This window comes from Rhinatrema bivittatum, chromosome 9 (genome assembly GCF_901001135.1).
Source record: "Rhinatrema bivittatum chromosome 9, aRhiBiv1.1, whole genome shotgun sequence".
Taxonomy (NCBI): Eukaryota; Metazoa; Chordata; class Amphibia; order Gymnophiona; family Rhinatrematidae; genus Rhinatrema; species Rhinatrema bivittatum.
In genome coordinates, this window is record NC_042623.1 from 19,275,459 (window position 1) to 19,300,457 (window position 24,999).

Consider the following 24,999-nt stretch of genomic DNA (forward strand, 5'->3'; position numbering starts at 1 on the left):
TGACTGCCACAGCACACTGAGCAGACGATTTCAAAGTATTATCCGCTATGACACCTAGATCTCTTTCCTGGGCCTAATGCTCCAGTATCATTTGTAAGGCACTTTACCTAAATAAAATCAGTACATTTTAGTACATGAGATCACAGGCAATGTAGTTTTCTTTTATTTGGCTCAAATTAGGTAGACCAGTTGTGAATTCTGGCAGCAAACCAGAAACAAGATACCAGTCCTGGCATTTGTCTTCTATTTAGATAAGTTGCACTATTTTACCGAATGGATTCTGCAGAGGTAGAGGTCTTTAAAATCATGAGAGGTGTAGAATGGGTAAATGTGAATTGGTTATTTGCTCTTTCGGATAATAGAATGACTAGGGGGCACTCCATGAAGTTAGCATGTAGCACATTTAAAACTAATCGGAGAAAATTATTTTTTACTCAACGCATAATTAAACTCTGGAATTTGTTGCCGGGGATGTGGTTAGTGCAGTTAGTGTAGCTGTGTTTAAAAAAGGATTGGATAAGTTCTTGGAGGAGAAGTCCATTACCTGCTATTTATCAAGTTAACTTAGAAAATAGCCTCTGCTATTACTAGCATCAGTAGCATGGGATATACTTAGTTTTTGGGTACTTGCCAGGTACTAGTAGCCTGGTTTGGCCGCTGTTGGAAACAGGATGCTGGGCTTGATGGACCCTTGGTCTGACCCGGTATGGCAATTTCTTGTTCATTTTTGACCACATTTCACATTTTCCACAAAATTCTTCTTTTAATCTCTTGTATACACAATGCTAAAACTGTTTTAAAATAGTATATTACTTACACATTCCTTTCATTTACATTTCTAAAACACAATCTTTGTGTTAGTGCAATTTTCCATCTCAAATACCACCAGAATTGGGTAAAAACTGATGTCCACAACCAGAAAGCAGAGTTGCTTACCTGTAACAGGTATTCTCACAGGACAGCAGGATGTTAGTCCTCACATATGGGTTAATCACGGAACACTTTTGTCAAAGTTTCTAGAACTTTGACTGGCACCTACTGGGCATGCCCAGCAATGCACCAACCCTGCATCCAGGATGTGCAATAGTAAGATCGACAACAAAACATTACAATAAGGTAAATCTTTTAGGAATCGAAAACTCTCACGTAAAACTAAGTCTTCAGGTCTTTCCTAAATGTCATTTTCTCTTTCTCCATCCCCCATAAGATAGCGTGGTAAAGAGTTCCATAAACAAGATCCTAAATAAGAGAGAGACATTTCCCTGGTGTGTTCTAGTCAAATTTCTTTAGGAGATAGGAGTCTTAGTAATCCTGCCTGAGAAGAACATAATCACTTAACAGGATGATACGGAACTAATAAACCAGCTAAATAAGGCGGCGAATTCCACGGAAATGCTTTGAAAGTTAAACAGCCTATCTTAAACTGCATGCAGTAAGAGATTGGCAACCAGTGAAGCTCTTTCAAAAGCAGGGAAACATATTCTTTTTTTTTTTTTTTTTTTTGCCAAATATAAGCTTAGCCACAGTGTTCTGGATAATCTGTAATCAAGTGAGCAGAAAGGCTGCGATAGAGACTTGCAATAATCTGAAGGGCTTAATATTAATGAAGATGGGGGTTTAGGGATCATGCATTTCCAAAAATGGTTTGTTTTCCCATCAGTCTCAAATAATTAGAAGACTTTGTTCCTTGACTGGAGTGACATTGCATTTTCTGGGAGATTGAAGGTAGCAGGGAAAACCCACAAGTGTTATGAAGGATTTGGACCTTATAAATGGCTGTGAACAAGGTTGAAGAAAATTCAGTTTTTGTGCTGTCCAGGAGAGCTAGGATTCAAGTAGGCCAAGCAAACCTTAAAAATATTGTTTTTATAAAGAAGGGGAACTACTGTATAGGGGTACATTACATAATCTTTACAGTTTGAGGCAAGTTACAAATTTATGTTCATAAAATCTGAGATGGTTCTGCTCACTAGTACAATTCTAAAGATGCTTAAAGTGGACATGTCCATTAAATTCTTTTCTTTCACCATCCAAGCAGGTATTTTGAGATAAAGTAACCTTTCCATGGTAAGTCGAGATGTTAGATTTCATATAACTGCAGCTAGAGAAATGATGATTCCTATTCTAATGAAATCACTTGATAAACTTATCTTTATCCAAAATGTTTAAAAGCGATTAAACATATTTATTTTGTGTCTAAGCCAAAAACATTCATGTATCCAAATTTGGAAGCAATCACATTTATTTTTAAGAAGCCAGGATAATCATATGATCTCATTTATGGTAAGAGGGAGGAACGGAGTCAATTATTTCCATCTTCCTATTTTTGGAGGGGGTGTGGTTGCACATTTTTTGGAAGTAGAAAAACATTGAAATGAGATTAAATAAAGCCCTGAGAATATGATAGTATTAGTGATTGCACTTTGTTTCCAGTTAGGAAATATAAAAGAAAAGCTGTAAATTGGAAGCTCTTAAAATAACTGCACTTGTTTAGCTTTCACAGGGAATTTCTTGTCCCACCACTACCCTGACATCTCCTGTCTGATCTTTTCAGGCCTCACTGTCTGTATACACTCTACTCTAAGGGGTCAAGGAGCTATTGTGATCCTTATGTTTTGAATATTACTTGTGAATTATTTGCCTGTTTCCACCAGTTTTTTTTATGGCATAGACAATTTTACATCTAGAAAATGGGATTGTGTTGGAGAGGGCATCAAAGAAGAGGGTAAACGATACCCAACAGGCTAAATGTATATATTAAATTATTTTTTTTCACATGCCTGATCAACATAAAGCTCTAAACATGGTACAATGTAAAAATTTCAGGAAAATAACTGTACAGTTAAAAAATTATGTACATACAAATGGAAACACAATATACACACCAACAAAACAGTATACACACAAAACAGTAAACACACAAACAAAACATAAAATATACAGTACAAAGTTGTAGAGCATATAGAAAGACATGGTTTAATGGAACACAGTCAACATAATTACCGTCAACATAATTACCGTTGTTATTATGTTGACCGTCAACACAGTCAACATAATTACCGTCAACATAATCAACATAATTACCAACACATAATAGTCAACACAGTCAACATAATTACCGTCAACATAATTACCGTTGTTATTATGTTGACCGTCAACACAGTCAACATAATTACCGTTTAATGGAACACAGTCAACATAATTACCGTTCCTTGTAAACCGGGGTGATATGTATATTATACAGGAACCTCCGGTATATAAATCCTTTAAATAAATAAATAAATAAACATGGATTTACCCAAGGCAAGTCTTGCCTCACAAATCTGCTTAATTTTTTTAAAGGGGTTAATAAACATGTGGATAAAGATGAACCGGTAAATGTGTAGTGTATTTGGATTTTCAGAGAGGCTTCTAAGAAAACTAAAAAGTCATGGGATAGGAGGTGATGTCCTTTTGTGGATTACCAACTGGTTAAAAGACAGGAAACAAAGTAGGATTAAATGGTCAATTTTCTCAGTGGAAAAGGGTAAACAGTGGAGTGCCTCAGGGATCTGTACTTGGACCAGTGCTTTTCAATATATATATAAATGATCTGGAAAGGAATACGACTAGTGAGGTTATCAAATTTGCGGATGATACAAAATTATTCGGAGTAGTTAAATCACAAGCGGATTGTGATACATTACAGGAGGACCTTGCGAGACTGGAAAATTGGGCATCCAAATGGCAGATGAAATTTAATGTGGACAAGTGCAAGGTGTTGCATATAGGGAAAAATAACCCTTGCTGTGGTTACACAATGTTAGGTTTCATATTAGGAACTACCACCCTGGAAAAAGAACTAGGCATCATAGTGGATAATACTTTAAAATCGTCAGCACAGTGTGCTGCAGCAGTCAAAAAAGCAAACAGAATGTTGGGAATTATTAGGAAGGGAATGGTTAATAAATCGGAAAAATGTCATAATGCCTCTGTATTGCTCCATGGTGAGACCGCACCTGGAGTACTGTGTACAATTCTGGTCACCGTATCTCAAAAAAGATATAGTTGCGATGGAGAAGGTACAGAGAAGGGCAAGCAAAATGATAAAGGGAATGGAACAGCTCCCCTATGAGGAAAGACTAAAGAGGTTAGGACTTTTCAGCTTGGAGAAGAGACAGCTGAGGAGGGATATGATAGAGGTCTTTAAGATCATGAGAGGTCTAGAACGGGTAGATGTGACTCGGTTATTTTCACTTTCGAATAATAGAAGGACTAGGGGGCATTCCATGAAGTTAGCATGTGGCACATTTAAAACTAATCAGAGAAAGTTCTTTTTCACTCAACGCACAATTAAACTCTGGAATTTGTTGCCAGAGGATGTGGTTAGTGCAGTTAGTATAGCTGTGTTTAAAAAAGGATTGGATAAGTTCTTGGAGAAATCCATTACCTGCTATTAAGTTGACTTAGAAAATAGCCACTGCTATTACTAGCAACAGTAACATGGAATAGACTTAGATTTTGGGTACTTGCCAGGTTCTTATGGCCTGGATTGGCCACTGTTGGAGACAGGATGCTGGGCTTGATGGACCCTTGGTCTGACCCAGCATTGCATGTTCTTATGTACAGCTGATGGAGCTCTGCACAAGGGATATCCCTTGAAATACATTGTTCAGGTAGATTTTTGAGGTTTTGAAATCCATGAAGACCTACCCGATTCGCCATGAGTATGAAATCTTTTGGTCATTGACTGAGCAAGGAAGTGATCAGAATTTTTTTTTTTTTAAATATTACTGTCATCGAATGCTTTCTGATCATCCTCTGTGACTGTGATTTATAAAACCACCTCTGTTTGAAGGTCAGGTTCTTGATAGTTTATATTTCTGATGTTGTCTGTAGTCATGGGAGGATGCCTTTCTAATGTTACTGTGGACCATCACTGCAGTTCTGTATGTGGAGCTGCATTACAGCTCCGACATCAGCAGCCCTCTTCCAGGGGTCACAGTCATTTTATAAACCCCCCCCCCCTGTTAAGAAATACAGAAAAGGATGTACTGATGCCATTTCCAAAATCACAGCTACCTACAGTAAATGCTTTAGAGGGACCACTTCCAGTAATAAAAAAAAAAATGCACAGGGTTTGCTTTTAATAGATCAGAAAGTTTGCATCTTTAAACATTCATTAGCCTTTTAAAAGTATATCTGCCTGCTTGCTTGATTAGATTGAAATTAGTTTGCTTTTTGAGTTAGCGGCTGCTGTTATCAATAATGCATTTAAACTGTCCCTGAAAAAGTATTGTGTGTGATACTCTTGGTGCAGTACTGCTAATTCAAAGCAATGAGCAGGATGAGTGATACAGAGCTGAGAGGTACTGGGCACTGAGAAATAGGCAGCAACGTGCTCATTTTAACATAGTGGCATTTGCAGAGAGGAGAATCCCCCAGCAGCAAAGATTTGTACTTTTTTTTTTTTCCTTAATACTATGAGCCCATAATAGCTGCAAATTTCAGTTGTATAGCAAGTATGCTGTACTCTCGCTCCTTTTAGTATCTTTTCCCATAGCTCAGATAATGTGCTGCACCCTGGAAAACAGGCACCGTGTTCCTTTCAGGTCTGGAAGACTTCTAAAGCCCATTAAAGCATCAGAAAATCAATACAGAGCTTGTACTGCTGTGGCAGGCTATAAATCAAAATTGCAAGTCACAGTTTATTTTAAGACTGTATGGCTGCGAAGAGTGAAGCCAGCCAGATCCAAATCTTATGATTGTTGTGTTTTGTCAATCGGACATCATCAGGTCTTAGACATCAAAATGTATTGATTTGCTCTGGAGCGTGAACATCTTGGGAAATGGATTTTACATAATGACCATTGTAAAAGTTGCTATTTGGGAAGTATGCAATATTGACACCCACATAGAAAGCATGGCTCAACATGCAGAGAAGAGCGAGTGACGACAGCCTCTCGCCTGTGTCCAGATAGAGCCGCTTCTTCGGGAATGCCATGGTTGTCTACATGTTTACAATCCTGAGGTGCCAGGGACTAAAAACTCAAACCAAGCTTAATAATTAAGAAATTTGACACCGCTATTGCTAAAGGAAAACGGTATCAGAATATGAGGTGCGGGTGTTTAATCCACTGTCTCTTGCCCGCAATGAGCTTCAAACAGTATCAGAACAATACACCTTATGTTCAAATCATGTACTGAATATCCTCCTACCGCTTATTAAAAAAAAATGTATTTAACAAAAAAAAAATTTTTTTTTTTTAAGATCTTATAATTCTTTCCTAAAGCATTCAAAAAGGGAATCGATACTCAAGACATCTAAATAATTACTTTACATCCAATGGGCACCCCCCCCCCAAAAAAAAAACATAAAAGCTATACTTAGCTGTAAAGCAGTGTCAGTTTAACTCAAATGAATATTCTGCATTAGAAAATGATTCGTTAACGCTACATGGCCATGTTTCAGCATAACACAATGCCTTCCTCAGGAGTTCCTTACAATCACATGGAGGCTTATAGCTCCTATTGGCAAACACGCGTGTTTCCTATACAGCATCCCTCTACAGACCTGAAAAAACAGATGGGGAGCGAGGCTTTCTGTACTGTCAAGTTTGCTTTATCTCACGGTCTTTGATAGATGTTGCTGACGTGCTAGCTTCCTGGGCCCTGCATGCGTGTAGGTGTGGTGGAATAAGAAGAACATAAGAAGAAGAAAATGCCATACTGGGTCAGACCCCAAGGGTCCATCAAGCCCAGCATCCTGTTTCCAACAGTGGCCAATCCAGGCCATAAGAACCTGGCAAGTACCCAAAAGCTAAGTCTATTCCATGTTACCATTGCAGGGTAGGTGTTGCAGAGACTGTAGTTAAGGCTTTGTATGTTCCTAAGCTATCACCTTAATTTTTTTCCTCTAATAAATGAGTTTGCTGCTGCCTTGGGTCCCGTTGCTGGGCCACTGAGCGTTTGCGAGCACATCCTAAATGAGGCAGTGACCGATGTCGTGCTCTGAGCAGGTTCCAGATGAGATGATGCCGGTGGAACGAGGTGGTGTGCGCAGGATGGAATAATGAGTTCTCTGCATTTTGTAATGAAGCTGATAAGACAGCATGAGCCGGAGGACAGGATCAGCCTTAAAACCCTCATGCCTTGGCAGCATTTTCCTTTCCCTTCACTTCTGGTCACTCACGGCAGTGAAATACATCTTTGCTGGAAATATTTCTGACTGCTAAACAGGGATCAAAGAACCCCATGCTATGTGGCATTTGGATCTGGCTGGTTCGTTGCAGCCATTTAGTTTTTAAAAGTAAATAAATAAATGCATCTTGCTTCGTGGATTCGCTGGCCTCTGTCCAGTCACTGAGTGACTAGCTCTGTATTGATTTTCTATTAGGATATCTCGGAGTTATTGTGCGTTAGCTTTCTGGGCCTCGGAGGTCTCTTAAATTGGGATTGGTGTTATATAACGTCTTAAAAAAAAAAAATCTTTGACAGTTCGGCTGGCAGCCAGATTTCAGTAATGTTAACCTCTTGCCGTCAAAAGCTTGCAATGTACAAAGTGGTGTGGGCTGTTACGGCTCTTATGTTTTGCTGCAGGTTTCATGTTGTTGTTCGGATGTTTACATTGCTTTGGGCTCTCTTTTTAGACTGGGGAGGCAGTTATATGCATTTTGTAAGTAAATAAATGTAATTCCGTATTTTTGCATGGGAGGCACTGGCACGTGACAGGATAGAGCTTCTGCAACCTGGTGTTTCTGTCCATTCCAGGAGGAAAGCGGCATTCGTTCAACCACAAACTTTGGAAGAAACATATGTTATTCGAATAGATCTTTAAAAGGCATCACCCCTGTTTGCCATTTCCTAAATAGCCCCTTGTGAGTTGCCTTTTGGGACCGCTTACCTTCTATTCAAGCCCAGTTAAAGCCTCGCTCTACAGTACTTGGGACAGTGTGGTAGGGAATCCGCAGCTGAAGCGCAGTTGCCTTGTAATTTGCATCAGCTGTAGTTTTGCTCCTCGGTGCCCTCCCTCCCTCAAGTCACCCTCATGCTATAGCAACAGCCTTCTGAGCAAGGTCTGGGTCTCCAGGCGTCCTTGAGCTTGTTACGCCTACACCCTTGAGCTGGTAATTGTGTGAGAGGCAGGAGTCCCTCCTGGGGGGGTCTGTACGCGCTACCTCAGCAGCACTTGGTGACATTCGCTAGCGTTGGTCACCAAAGGTCACCAGACTTCTTGACTTGGCTATTGAACAAGATCTGGGGGTCAGAAGTGAGAAGTGTGTGATGCTGCTCTGCTGGGAAGGAACAATGAAGAGCTTTGCTGGGAGAAGATAAACAGGAAAGAAAGCATTAAATAAGCCAGATGTTGTGTTTTTAACATGAAATAATTTCCATTTATTGATCCCACCTTAAATATCAGAAGCCCTGGAGTTTCCCGAGGCTTCTTCTGTTCTACTAAAGAGCTCTATCGAATTAGCAGTTTTGGCAGTGAACCTGTTTGTTGTGTAACTCTTATTTCCTGTCTCCCAGGGCAACTGTGTTTGGAAAATGTGTGCGTGCTAGCCACGTGACCTCTGTTTACGGATTCCCTTTCGGTTTGCTTTTTTTTGGGTCAGTTTATGAAAGTGTACGGGCTCCTCCCTCTGTCGAGCTGCTTCGCAGGAGAATGGAATGGGTTTGAATCTTCTGAACTGCAAAAGCGCCTCCTCTGGATCTGAAAGAGCACTCACGGCCTCCAGTCCGGATTTTAAATGCAATAAGTGGAGTGCGGTTTAAAATAGTAACTTTGGAAGCTCGTCCAGCTGACTGTGGTTTCATATATGCCTGTGCTGCAGTCTGGTTAGAAAGTTCTGCAGTAACGTTTACGAGGAGAAAGGAATAAGGACTTGCAGAATTACACATGCGAGCTTTCATTTAAAATGATTTGGAAAGTGATTGCAGTTACAGGATTGACTTCTGCCTGTAATAAGAAATTGATAGATATTTTACTGTCTTTGGCCTTAAAACTCATCCTTGGCAACTGATGCCTAGAGAGAGATACTTGGTGGAGTTTAGTGTGTTTGCTATTCTAATATGAACCTGATGCAGACAAAAACGATAACAGGCTTAGAAAATGTCAGGAAATCTAGAAACCTGTAAATCGGTGTTTCCCAATCTTTTCAAGCCCAAGGCATACCTACATTAACAAAAATGTTGTATGGCACACCAGCCTCCACAGGGCAGGCAGTGCGGACATGGAGAGGACTCTTTTATGAGCAAGAGCTGAAAACAGTCTTTCAGATTTTGAAAAGGAAGAGCAGGGGTCAGGAGCACACACGAGCTCGTCACAATGCGTCCGTCCCCTCTGTGGACAAGTGCACGAGAAGGCAGAAGTCTGAGTGATGCAGGCAGCTGACTCGGTTACCTCGGCTGCCGCGTGCGACTGCCAGAACTCCTCCACCGCTCCCAGCGCTCAGTGCGCACTCTCCATCCATCTCACGCGGCCTGGAGATAAGACAGATCCTTCCAGGCAGAAGCTCAGGGAGGGGGGACGATGAGAAGGTGGTGTGTGCCTGACTATCCGTGCTCTGCGTTCTGGGGTCATGCTACAGCTAGGAAGAAGAGGCGTGCACGATTACTCAAACTCCCATCGCTGGTGTGTCTTGTTGCTGTGAGACTCTGAGAGCAGAGCCCGGGGGTTGGTTTGGATCTGAGCCTCAGTCAGTGGTGACGTTTCCATGGCACGGCTGCTAAGGTCCGAAGGCCCACCAGTGTGTTATGGCATCGTGGTCAGGAAACACCTCTGTGAGTTATGTGGCACAGATGCCATAATTACAGACTTTTTTGTTGTAGTTTTAGACTTCTCATACCTTCAAGAAAAATGTTGAGGCTTGCTTGTTTAGAATATTTGTAGCCTGCTTATAATGGTAAAATCATGTTAAACGGATAACATATTTAAGCTAAAACAATAAAAACAAATATGACAGCAGCTTATACATCTAATAACACAATTTTAATCAATTAAATGCTTTTGTATGTAAAATGGTTTTGAGCATTTTCCTAAAAATTTCAAATCCTGCTGCATACGCAGTTCCTTGAGCAAGGCATTCCCTAGTTTAGTTCCTATTACCGAAAGTGCCCGATTTCTAGTCTCTTGCAAGCAGGCTTCCTTTACTGTCGGGGTCTCCAAAAGGTGTTGGTTGGAGGAACTTAATGACCAAGATGGATGATAATACTTAAACAAATGTGATAAATAACCCAGGAAAACATTTCTTAAAGATTTTAAAAACCAAAGTCAAAACTTTCTGGGCCATACATTATAGACGCGCTAATAAAGCGTGGCTGTTTTTGGCACCCGCTCTTTCAACATGCACACAGCCCCCTCTCCTGGGCACGCGATACAGCATTCAAATGAGAGGTTGCACTAAAAGAAGGCGATGAGAGACAATTTCCTGCCCCTAGCACTTCTTTGGCTCAGGAGAGGTGGGTGCTTTTCTGTACACTTTTTCGGGCTGCTGAATGTAAAATGTGCAGATTGGTGTCAACAAACAAGATAGATGCCGAATGTCCTTTGTAAATATTTATTGAAGTGGAGACGTAAAAATGCCCGACTCAGGGTGAGTTTCGCCACTATCCAAGTGGCTGCCTCAGGGGCTATGATAAAATACATAGATATTAATACATATATATTTTGATGCACATACAAAAAAAATAAAATCATAAATATGGTACACATCAACAAATAAATAAAATGCTAAATAAAAAAACATCAACAATAATTGCAAATAAAATGGTGGCATCACACAGTGATATAAAAACAGAACATAAAGCAGATAAAAACAAGAAACTTAAGGAGATAAAAATTGTGAATAGACAAACCATCTCAGTGAGCAGGGTACATGACTGAAATGCTGAATAAAATGGAGCAAAGAAAACATTTAAAATGGCTATATACGTGATATTATAATATCTAATATTTATTTTATTTATTTATTTTATTTAAAAAATTTTTGTATACCGACATTCGTTTAGAAAACATCACATGAACTGCACACACAAAAATTAATAAAACCAAAAAAGACCCATATTGCCCAAGTTAAAAATAAAAATAAAAAAGAAGGCTTCTGAATAGTAATGTAATTACCTGACTTGTTCAAGGATCTGAACATACATATATCATTCAGTTTGCAGGTTTAAACAGCATAGGTCAATTCCTATCTGCAATAGATGGTTTAATATTTAGGACTGTGAGTGTGATATATAAATCAATTGTTTGTAACCTCTCCGTGTGTCTTGGTCAAACAGATATAACTTAACAAGGTGGCTTAATTGTCCATAATTCCTTATAGTGAGTCAATACTACATGTGCAAATGTGCCGTGCTACCGGCTCTCAAACCTGCTATGCTGTTATCGGTGAGGCAACACATATAAGCTCAGACAGTGACAAGCTTCTTATTTATTTTAAAACCAAAAAATACTTCCTTTCACAACTGATACTGATATATCTTTATGCAAATAGCACTGATATATCTTTAGAGATTATATCACAAAATATTCACTGGTATTGAAAGTACACTAAAATCGCGAAGCTCAGCGGTTCACACATCAGCTGCATTATTTGCATTGTAATCTTTCTAGGTTGTGATGCTTGAAATCCGATTACAGTATTTTTCGCTCCATAAGACGCACTTTTTTCCCCCCCAAAAGTGGGGGGGAAATGTCTGTGCGTCTTGTGGAGAGAATGTAGCGTCTCTTCCTCTCACGCGCCGTCCCCCTCCTCCTCCCAACTCAGCCCAATCAGTATGGTGGCGCAGGTCAAATGTATCATCTTCTGCCGGCAGAGCTTGAGATCCCTGCCGGTCTGCTGTTCCAGGGGTGCATCTTACTGCGAAGGTCGGCGGCACCCTGGGAACAGCAGACCGGCAGGGAGCTGTTTGAACTGGAGGGGCCTCCGTAGCGCACGCGGTTCAAACAGCTGATGTTTGACCTGCACCACGCCGAGCTTCGCAGTAAGATGCACCACGGGAACAGCAGACCGGCAGGGAGCTGTTTGAACTGGAGGGGCCTCCGTAGCGCACGCGGTTCAAACAGCTGATGTTTGACCTGCGCCACGCCGAGCTTTGCAGTAAGATGCACCCCGGGAACAGCAGCCCGGCAGGGAGCTCAAGCTCTGCCGGCAGAAGATGATACATTTGACCTGCGCCACCATACTGATTGGGCTGAGTTGGGAGGAGGGGGGGGGGGACAGCGCGTGAGAGGAAGAGACGCTACATTCGCTCCATAAGACGCACAGACATTTCCCCCCCCCCCCCCACTTTTGGGGGGGGGGGGGGAAAGTGCATCTTACGGAGCGAAAAATACGGTAATCGGATTTCAAGCATCACAACCTAGAAAGATTACAATGCAAATAAAACCCCTTCCAGTGGCAGTACCATGTGCGATGTAGGGTATGATGTGTGTTTGGATCTTCTCTCCAGGATTGATGGGATTAGAGTTTGTTATGCATGCATCATACACACGCATTGAAGAGAGCTTACGGTTTCATTCTTAATGGGGTAGTTCCCAAATCTGGTCCATGAAATCCCAAGGAGGTCTTTCTTTGAGTAATAATTAGATGGAAATCAACCAGATTGTTTAGAGTCTGCAAATATATTTGACTATATACAGTATGGCTGTTCTGAGGGCCAGATTTGGCAATAAAGACTCTTCTGATTGTTTATAATGGGAGATGAGTTTCCTTGAACATTTACATTTTCTCTAGCAGGGGACCTGCAGTGCTTTTAGAAAGTCATGAAAAGGATGGGGCCTATCAGCACTATCTGCACTCGCTAGTGGACAGAAAAAGTTAATTGTTTTCGCTCTGCAGGTTATTTGCAAAAGCTTCTTGGTCAAATGGATTGAGAATATACCATCAATGTTAGGTTGGCATATTAAAATGACTATGCTTATGCATATGTTAGATATGAGATTAACATATGGGAAATGCAGACTGTGCGTCTTCATGGACCTTGGCGTTTTTTTTGCCCTTTTACCAGCTGAATCACAGAAAAGTGCATTAGACCTAGGATACTTACTAAACTGGATTGTTCCCATATTCTCGTAAATTTTGCAATAGATAGATGGAGTTTCTTCTAATGCAAAATGCATGTGTGTTTAAAAGTGTCACTTCCCTGGACAGTATATATGTGAACTAGCTAGTTAAGTAACCTTGGAGGACTGGGTTGGACGCATGGAGGGGGTGTTGTAATGATTGATGTTGCTGTTGACATGGGGTGGGTTAGGATTTAATTTCAACTCTGCCATTTCAGAAATGTATTTGCAGTTGTTTCTCAGGTTATGTATGCTTTTTTGGTATTTATTGCTCCATTTTATTTGAATCTTTGTTTTTATACATTCCTGTTCAGATTTTGTATTGATTCTCACATGTACCACAGAATAAACATTTTTAAATGAAAAAAAAATACTCTTACAGTTTCATATGGGTCATGTGCCCTCTAACCTGATAACTAAAGTATTTTATCATTTCCTTGCTTGATTTGGAGTCAAAAGAAGGCATAGCACTTCCCCCAGTAGGCTGTGCTTCTGGGAAATGTGAAACAAGGTTCCCAGAAAGGGTGATGAGGGTTAGAAACCTTTTTTTTTAAGGCATCTCTGCCATTCTTCAAGGAAATGCACCGCACAAATTCCCCAGCTAGTTACATATTGACAGTCCTTGGCATAAAATAAAGCCTGGTATGTTTGTTTCTTAAGAAATGAGAACATTTAATTTTAAAAATTAGTAAATCATTTTTTGACCTTGTTAGAACATAAATTGCCGTACTGGGTCAGACCAAGGGTCCATCACGCCCAGTACCCTGTTTCCAACAGTGGCCAGTCCAGGTCACAAGTACCTGGCAGGATCCCAAACAGTAGATAAATCCCATGCCATGCTTTTATCATGCAGTGATTAGTAGTGGATATTCCCTAAGGGGTAGATTTTCAAAGGGTTACGCGCGTGACCCCCGAAAACCTACCACTGCGCGCGCTGAGCCTATTTTGCATAGGCTCGGTGACGAGCGTATGCCCCGGGGCTTTCGAAAATGGGCGGGGCGGGGCCGGGGGCATTCCCAAGTCCTCCAGCACATCGGCCGTGCCGGAGGTTCGCGCGCCGGCAGCCCGCCAGCGCTGTAACTCCATCGAATAAGGTGGGGGGGGATTTAGGTAGGGCCGGGTGTGGGTTAGGTAGGGGAAGGGAGGGAAAGGTGGGGGGGGGGGGATCCAAAAAAAAGTTCCCTCCAAGGCCGCTCCGATTTCGGAGCGGCCTTGGAGGGAACGGGGAAAGCCATCCGGGTTCCCCTTGGGCTCGGCGGGTGCAAGATGCACAAGTGTGCACCCCCTTGCACGTGCCGACCCCGGATTTTATAACATGTGTGCGGCAGTGCGCGCATGTTATATAATCGGGTGTACATTTGTGCGCACCGGGTAGCGCGCACAAATGTACACCCCCCCGCACATAAAATTTAAAATCGACCCCTAAGTCTGCTTGATTGATAACAGTTTATGGACTTCTCCTCCAGGAACTTGTCCAAACATTTTTTAAACCCAGCTATGCTAACTGCCTTATCCTCATCCAGCAATGAATTCCAGAGCTTAATTGTGCATTGACTGAACAAAAGCATTTTCTCCAATTTGTTTTGAATGAGCTACTTTCTAACTTTATGGAGCATTTCCTACTCTTTGTATTTTTTGAAAGAGTAAATTAACAATTCACATTTACCGTTCTAATCCTCTCATGATTGTATAGACCTCTAACATATCCATCCTCAGCTGTCTTTTCATCAAGCTGAACAGCCCTGACCTCTTTAGACTTTCTTGATAGGGGAGCCTTACCATCCGTTTATTATTTTGGTCGCCCTTTTCTGTTCGTTTTCCAATGCAACTATATCTTTGTTTGATATGCGGCAACCAGAACTGGTCCTGTAAAGCAAACTTGGAGTGACTGGAAATGCCCAAGATAGGCTTGTGGAGTGATCCGGTACAGCCTGAATAAGTGAAGCTGCTGTTTCAGACATTATGCAGCACTATTCTGCATTTGTAGATTATTGAAATGTTGGTTTACTGAACTGTTAATTCCATAGCATGCACACTGTTGCTGCGTATGGCTATCAACTCTGTAGAAATGATAGGAAGTGCATTCATGTTCAAGAATGTTGAAATATTCATCCAGACCAAATTGTTAATAGGTACAGCAGTGTAAGAGCAGCATCTGTCTCATTCCTCTCGTCAGGAGCAATGGCTATCCCAAAAGAGCATGAACCTAACCGGGGTTTCTTGTTTGCTAACCTGTGGGTTGCTGGTTGAATTTGTGTGAATGTTATCCTGTGATTTTATTTCTTTCTCTTCAAAGTCCCCATGACTGGCTTCACTCAGCGAGCCACCATCGATCCGGAGTTGAATGAGATCCACGTCTTGTCTGGCCTGAGTAAGGACAAAGAGAAACGCGAGGAAAATGTCAGGAATTCTTTCTGGATTTACGACATTGTGCGAAACAGTTGGTAAGTATCAGGGAGCTTTGCTGACAGCAGGATATAATTATTACCGCTAAGAGATAGCATGTTAGTAGAGTTAATATTAGATTATGCATTAAAGATGAATTTAAGAGTGAATATCCATCTTTGATATTGCAGATTAATCTTTCCTTGCAGAGTCTTATATGAGGACACTCTGAGCTGTCACAAATTCCAATTGTATTGTATGCTTAAACTGCAACTGTCTGCTTCTGCCTCAGTTTCAATTTCACACTTAGATTGCTTTTCATGAAAAAGAAAAAAAAAAGCTCAGTGTTTTTACAACAATATTAAATACAATAAAACATACAACAGCCTAGCCCAGAAGCCAGTCCTAACCCAACACTAAGTGTGGATCATCGGCACAGAAAAAGCTAAAAATATAATAACCCAATAAACTCTAGATCCCAAGCAGAACGTATTATAAACTCACTCAACCTCAGAGGTCAGCCCCAGATGATATCAGCAGGAGAGATGAGGCCTCAGGGATTGGCAACAGGTAGGGCGTCAGTAATAGAGCAGGCCTTAGTGTCTCGGGTGAAGTAGGTACCAGGGCTCCTCTGTAAGCTCCAGTAGAGTCTTTATCCTGGCAGGTGTCCTTGCCTCGCTATCTTCATTCATCGCTAGTTCGGTGCCTAGCAGAGGTGTGCAGGATGTTTATCTCTGGAGTGTTAATTGCCAGCAAACATCTCACTGAGCACAGAAGTGTGATCTCGAGCTTGCTTACAATCCCCGCTGCATTCCCATCACTTCCTCATGCAGGTCTCCTCCTCAAATGGAGGAGTACTTGTTGGATATCCTTTGGAAAGACAGATAATGGGTGAAAAGTTGAGCTATGTGAATCATCATGTCATGCTGGTCATCTGAGATGGGAAAGTGACAAGAACATAAATGCTGCGCTAGGTCAGACCACCAGTCCGTGGAGCCCAGCATTCTGTCTGACAGTGGCCAGTCCAGTTTCTTGTTACTTCCAGGAATAAGTGGTGGGTTTTCTGGAGTCATCCGGTTAATGTTTATGGACTTTTCCCAAACACTTTTTAAACCCAGCCCTTGAAGCACATTCTTTGGCAGCAAATTCCACAGCTTGATTGGGCATTGAGTGTGAAAATGTGTATAAAATCTGCCACCTGTTCATTTTATAGCTTGTCCCCTAGACCTAGTACTTATTTGAAAGGGCAAATCACATTGCCTTTCTTTTCCTATTTATAAAACAGGGATCTCACTCCTTCAGTTATGTTCAACTGCTAGAGAGGTTTGAAGCAATATGATGGCTCCCAGTATGCTCCTTTAAGTAGCATACTCTTGGATGGACTTGATTAGTTGGGTACTCAAGTTTCCAGAGCTAGTTTCTGTAACGCTTGGTTTCTTGATCCTAATGTTTACCATCGTAATATAATATCAGAGTTCAATATACAATCTGTGCACTCTTCTAGGGGTAACTGTTGCACAAGTTCCTTCCATCTCTGTTATGTATTACCTTGTGGAGGGTTGCTGCTGCTTTGTTGCTTCAGGGTTAAAATTATTGTGGGTTGTCTTGACATTTGATCTGGACTGAGCCCTATTTTTGACTCTTGCTCAGGTTCTGGTCACTTATGATAATATTAGATGCAATAATGCTCATATTTGTCACAGTGTAGCTTAAAATGCGGTACTTAAGAGCACTCGTCTTTTCCCCGTTCTCCATTGCATGGTCTATACATTCATGTAACTTAACAGTAAATAACCGTGGTCCTGTGTTGCAGGTCTTGTGTTTACAAGAATGATCAAGCAATGAAAGATAATCCCAGTAAAAGCCTTCAGGAAGAAGAGCCTTGCCCCAGGTTTGCGCATCAGCTGGTTTATGATGAGTTGCACAAGGTATGTCTGAATCCGAAGGAAAACAGAATCTTTTATTATGCTGCACCACTTCAAACAAATGAGCAAATACTTTTTCTCAATTAGACATACTTTATCCTAAATGATGGTTTATGAACTTTTGTAAATAAATAAAGGAAACAAAATGTTATTTTGGGCGAAATATGATCTGATTATATATAATCCCTGAGCAAATAACTATTTTTTATTTTTTTTTAGTTTTGATGCAGTTTACAGCGTTGTGCATGCCAAGTAAATTGCACCCGGATTTTCTTTATTTGATCAACTGGCTGCACACATTGCCAGCAGCTCCCCGATAAGCTCAGCAAGAGCTTAGAAAGGCAGCTGGATGCCCAGCAACCCGGTATCACAAATATAGCCCCGTCCCACTGACAAAGAGTGGTTAGGGGCTCGCTGAGGAGGGCTGGGACCCCATTTGACCAGTGCGCTCAGTTCCCCACCCCTCCAACAAGGAGGGGGAAGGAAAAGTCTTTCAAGGCCCTTAGGGCTTCCTGTAGAGGTTTTCTGCTTCAGTAAAAAGAAAACTCACTCTGCACACAGTCAGCTGCTGTTTAAAAATAAATCCTTTTACTGAGCTCTTGATTGCAGATTAAAATGCATAGAGAGTACGCTTTGAAATAGTGCGGTACAGAAAAGAGAGTTCCAAAAGAAAATTGGTTTCTGGCAAATCTTCCCTCCCTGGCAGAAGATTCTCTTCACAAGGGAACCTTCCTGGGCCTCCTGGTACTCGTCAGATGAGTACCGGCTGATGCTTTTCTTTAGGCCCCAGCTCTGTGGGGCCTTCTTTCTGCAAGGCAGGCTTCCCTCAGACACCCCACAAAGATAATCCTCTTTCTCCAAATCACTGAAGAAATCTCTCTGCTAGATGAGATGCATGGGACTAAATTCTCGTATTAAATGTATTTATTTAATTTAAAAGAACTTCTAGGCCGCACCCTCCACAGATCGTGGCAGCATATGAGGTAAAATACATATTTCGGCGGCTTTCGACACCGTCAATCACACCATCCTGTTGGATCGCCTAGCAGATATCGGCATCTCTGGATCTGCGTACAATTGGTTCAAGTCCTTCCTCAGCAATAGGACTTACAAAGTCAAAATCAATAATAAAGAGTCACCCCTAACAAAATCTAATCTTGGCGTACCACAAGGATCTTCTTTATCCCCAACCCTCTTCAACATATACCTCCTCCCCCTCTGCCAAATGTTAACAGATCTCAACCTAATTCATTATCTGTACGCAGACGACGTACAGATTCTAATCCCCATAACAGAATCAATCTCAAAAGCGCTCACCCATTGGAATAACTGCCTACTTTCCATCACCAATCTACTCAACAGTTTAAACTTGGTCCTTAACGCTTCTAAGACAGAGCTTCTCCTCATCTCCTCAAATGACAACAATATCCACCAACCTACACCACTCGACTCTCACATCACATGTAAGCAGGTTAGAGATCTTGGGGTGATTCTAGATAACCGACTAAACCTAAGGAAAATGGTCAATACTACAACGAAAGACTGCTTTTACAGATTACAGGTTCTAAAACGACTTAAACCTCTCTTATTCTTCCACGACTTCAGGACAGTCCTCCAAGCGCTACTGTTCGCCAAAATATACTACTGCAGCGCACTTCTACTAGGACTTCCCAAATCCGCTACTAAACCTCTGCAGATGATTCAAAATGCGGCAGCAAGATTGTTAACCAGTACCAGCCGCTACGATCACATATCACCAATTCTCAGGAAACTACACTGGTTACCAGTAAATTACAGAGTTCTATACAAATCGATTACCTTAATCCACAAAACCATCCATCATCAACTTCAACTTGACCTGGAAATACCTTTCAAACTCTACTCTTCTATCAGACCAACTAGAGACATTTACAAAGGCACTCTTAATGTTCCCCCTACTAAAGCCACACGCCTCGCTATAACCAAAGACAGAGCCTTTTCGATAGCAGGCCCATCGATCTGGAACAGTATCCCATCAAACCTCAGACTGGAGCCATGCCTTTTATCTTTCAGAAAAAGTCTTAAAACCTGGCTCTTTCAACAAGCCTTCCCTGAACCACCAGACAATCACTAGTTGGCCTTCATTCCTACCCGGTCTGGCACTCCGTTTCTCAAAGAAAAAATAAATGGACTCTGAGACATTCAGGTTAAAGCACCGTCCTTAAGTTTTTAACTTGTACACTCTATGGTAAAAATTTTTACCGGCCTATCTTCTTTCCAGCTTGTTACAAGCATCCAAGTTCTCTCCCCCTGTTGATTGTAACTTTGACTTATTCCTACTTATTGTTATCTTTCGTTTACGTGAATCTGTTACTCTAGTTTTTCCCTTGTTAAATTGTAAACCGATCTGATATGGTAAATTTACTATGAAGGTCGGTATAAAAAAACTGTTAAATAAATAAAAATAAATAAAAGCAAAAGACATTAAAACACATGGCATCAAATTAACCTTCAAGTGGCAGGTATATGTATATATTTTTCTTCAGAAAAACGGTCCCCTTTATTATTATTATATAGTCTTCTTTCGTATGAATAAGTAATAAAGTTTCAGGTGGCTACTCTTCAAGGGCTACTTTAAATAGCCAGGTTTGTAAAGCTATTTTGAATTCTTTAGACTCTGTCATGGTGCGACGTGCAGTAGGCATAGCTTTCCATAACCTTGATCCAGCAACAGCAGCCCTGTCACCTACTAGCCCCAAAAGGTCCTGATTAATTTATTTTATTTATTTATTTGATGAGTTTTATATACCGTTATTCGGTAGAGCCATCATAACGGTTTACAAAGTGAACATTTTTTCTTAACAGTGTTGAAACATTATAGCAGTTTGAGCATATACAGAAATAAACATATCAAGACCAATAAGTATTCTTAGGTTGGATGAGGAGGGTAGACATGTTTGGTTGGAGATTATAGTTGAGAGTAATTAATTAATTAATTAATGGTGCATCAAGAAGTTCCGTATTAGCAGAACGTAATGTACATGGCAAGGTATATAAATGCAGGTTGGTGCTGAGCCCATACCATTTCTGGGTTATATATAATCTTTTGAATTAAAGTATTTATTTTATGTTGTATCCTATACTAGATAGGAAACCAAGGGATCATATTTTGATGTTCTTGTGACAGAGTGCCCTGTAAAACATAAGAACATAAGAAATTGCCATGCTGGGTCAGACCAAGGGTCTATTGAGCCCAGCATCCTGTTTCCAACAGAGGCCAACCCAGGCCACAAGAACCTAGCAATTACCCAAACACCAAGAAGATCCCATGCTACTGATGCAATTAATAGCAGTGGCTATTCCCTAAGTCAACTTGATTGATAGCAATTAATGGACTTCTCCTCCAAGAACTTATCCAAACCTTTTTTGAAACCAGCTTACACTAACTGCACTAACCACATCCTCTGGCAACAAATTCCAGAGCTTTATTGTGCATTGAGTGAAAAAGATTTTTCTCCGATTAGTCTTAAATGTGCTACTTGCTAACTTCATGGAATGCCCCCTAGTCCTTCTATTATTCGAAAGTGTAAATAACAGATTCACATCTACTCGTTCAAGACCTCTCATGATCTTAAAGACCTCTATCATATCCCCCCTCAGCCGTCTCTTCTCCAAGCTGAACAGCCCTAATCTCTTCAGCCTTTCCTCATATGGGAGCTGTTCCATCCCCTTTATCATTTTGGTTGCCCTTCTCTGTATCTTCTCCATCGCAACTATATCTTTTTTGAGATGCGGCGACCAGAATTGTACACAGTATTCAAGGTATGGTCTCACCATGGAGCGATATAGAGGCATTATGACATTTTCCGTTTTATTCACCATTCCCTTCCTTATAATTCCTAACATTCTGTTTGCTTTTTTGACTGCTGCAGCACACTGAGCCGACGATTTTAAAGTATTATCAACTATGTTGCCTAGATCTTTTTCCTGGGTGGTAACTCCTAATATGGAAGCGCGTCAAAGGGGCCTGCCCCTTTGTCTCGCCCCTTCGTTGCAGCCCCGAGGAGCCCCGATCCTCTCCCGAGGAATACCCACAAATAAACAAAGTCTCCATACAGACGACACCACCCACCTGGGGAAAACCACAATTACCGGAAACCCAACTAACCTACTGCCGCCTCACCTAAGCCTAGCCCCAAGGAGGACCTATAGACGGTACAAATAGCAACGAGACTAACAGTGAGTCAATTGCAACCGTTCACCTCTCTCGATTGTCTCCCTGGAACCACTTGACACATGTATATGTTCCACTAGAATTGCTACCCTTCTATCTATGCTACTAGACTGTTTAAGAATAAGTATATCGACCACAATACCTTTGAATCATAATTTCAACTTGCCTCCTACTTCTCTTTCCTCCTACCCCAAAACATCACTCTATTACTTTCCCTATGCTAATGTCTCCATGCTGATATCTCAATTTTAAAATTGAATCATCTATGTTTATGTTTCACTAACATCCCACCCCCTTGCAGTGAACAATCTTACGACTCACACCTATCATCCAGCTACCATACTGTAACCCTTCCTTTACTCAGCATCATGGGTTATCAACACGTCCAACACATTCCTACCATCACACACTTCTACACTTCATACAAAGGACTCCGAGACACCGACCAAACCATACAACACAGATCAATCATACCCATAATGACCTCTCCCCTTACACAAATGATAGGCTTAATGACCTTCTCTATTCTTCTTCTAAATGCTCAATCTATTGTAAAGAAAACCACTCTCCTATTTGACATACTTACTGACGAATCCCCTGACATATGTGCCATCACAGAATCCTGGTTAAAGGATACCGACACTGCTCTAATCAACCAACTCCCCACAGACACATATAGCATCTTCTCCATTCCTAGACCTAAAAAGAAAGGGGGTGGTCTACTCCTTGCCGCCAAAAAGAGACTCAACTTCTCACTCCAATCTACCCTCCCTCCACCCAAATTGGAGATCAGCATCTTTAGATCCAACTCTCTCCAACTCTGCTTAATCTATGCCCCCCCTGGCATCCTAGAAAAGAACCCCTCCCCCCTCATAGAATACATCTCAAAAAACATAAATATTGCCAACCCAGCCATCATTCTTGGAGATCTCAATCTCCATGTCGATTGCAACCCCCTCTCCACTTCATGCGAAACTATATTGTTAGCTATGAATGCCCTGGGATTCAAACAGATCGTGACTAACCCCACGCACAAAGCGGGTCATACCCTTGACCTGATATTTACTAACACCTTAATCCAAGCTGATCACCCCTTTTGTACGCCCATTCCCTGGTCAGATCACTATCGTATTGACACATGCTGCACTATACAAGATTCCCCCCAATCCTCCCAACCTACAAAAACAATTAGTTTTCGCAAACAGGCTAAAACCGAAGATATCATAGAGGCCCTTTCAGAGGAACTACCTAACCTAGACCTTACAGATGCTAACTCCGCTACCTCCTCATGGTTCCAAATCACCACCAACATAGCAGATAGACTCTGCCCCTCTCAAACCAAAAAAATCAACTTAGAAAAGAATAACAAAAAACCATGGTATGTAAATGAGCTTAAAACCATGAAACTGAAACTTCGTAAATTAGAAAAAACCTGGCGAAAGAACCGCCTCCCAACCACCTTATTTCAGTTTCGCACCCATCTACACACCTACAGGAAGGCCACAGAAAAAGCAAAGAAAGATTTCTATGCCACAAGAATCCATCAATTCCAGTTCAACCCACAAGCCCTCTTCCAATACGTAAACAGCCTCATTACATCTCCAGACAGATGCAACCCCGACAATGATGATGAAACCAAATGCGAGAATCTAGCATCTTACTTCCTTTCTAAAGTGGAAACCATTATGGCACGCTTCACAGCTCATTCTGGCTCCCCGAACACATCAGCAACCAAAAACACCCCAATAGACTACACCAATCAAAGCATACAATCACACCCACACACAAAGAACCCAAACTCTTCACTACTGAAATTCGAAAACACATCTGCACTAGAAATTGAAAATACCCTCAAAAAAATCAAACCAGCCTATCACCCCTCAGACAACCTGCCCACCAACATACTACTCACGAGCCCAGCTACCACAGCCAAACACATCGCAAACATCCTGAACAAATCCATTACCCTAGGCCAAGTCCCAAAGCAACTCAAGCATGCCATTATCAAACCTACCCTTAAAAAAACTAATTTGGATTCTAATGAACTAGCTAACTATCGCCCAGTATCAAACCTCCCATTCCTCTCCAAAATACTGGAAAAGATTATCAACAAACAACTCACCGAATACATTGATGAACACAACATACTCTCCACATCCCAATATGGTTTTCGCAAACACCATAGCACTGAAACGCTACTCGTCACACTCTCAGAATCCATACTTAAAGCCATGGACAACGGACAATCCTACATCCTTGCACTGTTAGACATATCTGCAGCATTCGACACAGTCAATCACCTCACACTCATCAAACGACTCATGGAAATTGGCATTGCTGGCACAGCCTTACTATGGTTCCAATCATACCTTAGCGACAGAAGCTACAGTGTAAAAATTGGTTGTAACAAATCCAACCCTGTCAAACTATCTCAAGGAGTACCACAGGGATCATCCCTCTCTTCAACACTCTTTAATATATACCTCCTCCCCCTCTGCCATCTCCTCTCTAAACTGGGTATCCAGCACTTTATATATGCTGACGACGTGCAGATACTCATTCCCATTAGTGATTCCATTACAAATGCAATGAAGATCTGGAACGCTGCACTATCTGAGATAAATAAACTACTCTCCGAAAATTTCCTTGCTCTCAACACCAACAAAACAGAACTACTCATTCTTTCTCCTCCTAACAACCCCTCACGCAATCTCTCCCCCACCCCCCCACCCCCCAGCTGCCCTCCTACCTTACAAGTCCGTAACCTTGGAATTATGATAGATAACCAATTTAACCTCAAAAAATTCATTTCGGCCACCATAAAAAGCGGATTCTTCAAACTCCACACCTTGAAGAGAATCAAACCTCTTCTTCATTCCTCGGACTTCCGCACAGTACTGCAAGCTATGATCCTATCCAAAATTGATTATTGCAACGCTATTCTCCTAGGCTTACCAAAAAGTACTCTACAACCACTACAGTTATTACAAAATGCTGCTGCACGCATCCTTACCAATACTCACCGTCATGAACACATCACTCCCGTCCTCCAATCACTACACTGGCTTCCTGTAACCTCCAGGATAGTATATAAAGTACTCACGCTCATACACAAAGCCATTCATAACCATGACATGCAATGGTTCCCAGAACATCTCCTGCTTCACACTCCGACCAGACCCACAAGAACGCATCACCAGGCCAAACTTCAGACTCCCTCTCCTAAGCTCATGAAACACACCACCTTCAGAGAGCGATCATTCATCATTACAGGCACTACCCACTGGAATAAAATGCCTTCTCAACTACGCCAGGAACCTTGCCACAAAAAATTCAAGCACAATCTTAAAACATGGCTGTTCAAACTAGCGTACCCGGACTAACGAATTGACTCCTTCCAAAGATGCGACATGACCTCCCGACTGACG

The 24,999-nt window shown here is 41.5% G+C and overlaps 1 protein-coding gene across 6 annotated transcripts in view; it reads left to right on the forward strand.

The window, feature by feature from the left end:
• The window catches only part of MKLN1 (muskelin 1), a 315,844-nt gene that overhangs the window by 260,506 nt on the left and 30,339 nt on the right, over positions 1–24,999 (forward strand). For all 6 annotated transcript variants that reach the window (XM_029616983.1, XM_029616986.1, XM_029616984.1 and 3 more), the window contains 2 exons: positions 15,345–15,492; positions 17,247–17,361. In XM_029616983.1, coding sequence (XP_029472843.1) covers positions 15,345–15,492; positions 17,247–17,361 — 263 coding nt within the window. The remainder of the gene's footprint in view (positions 1–15,344; positions 15,493–17,246; positions 17,362–24,999) is intronic.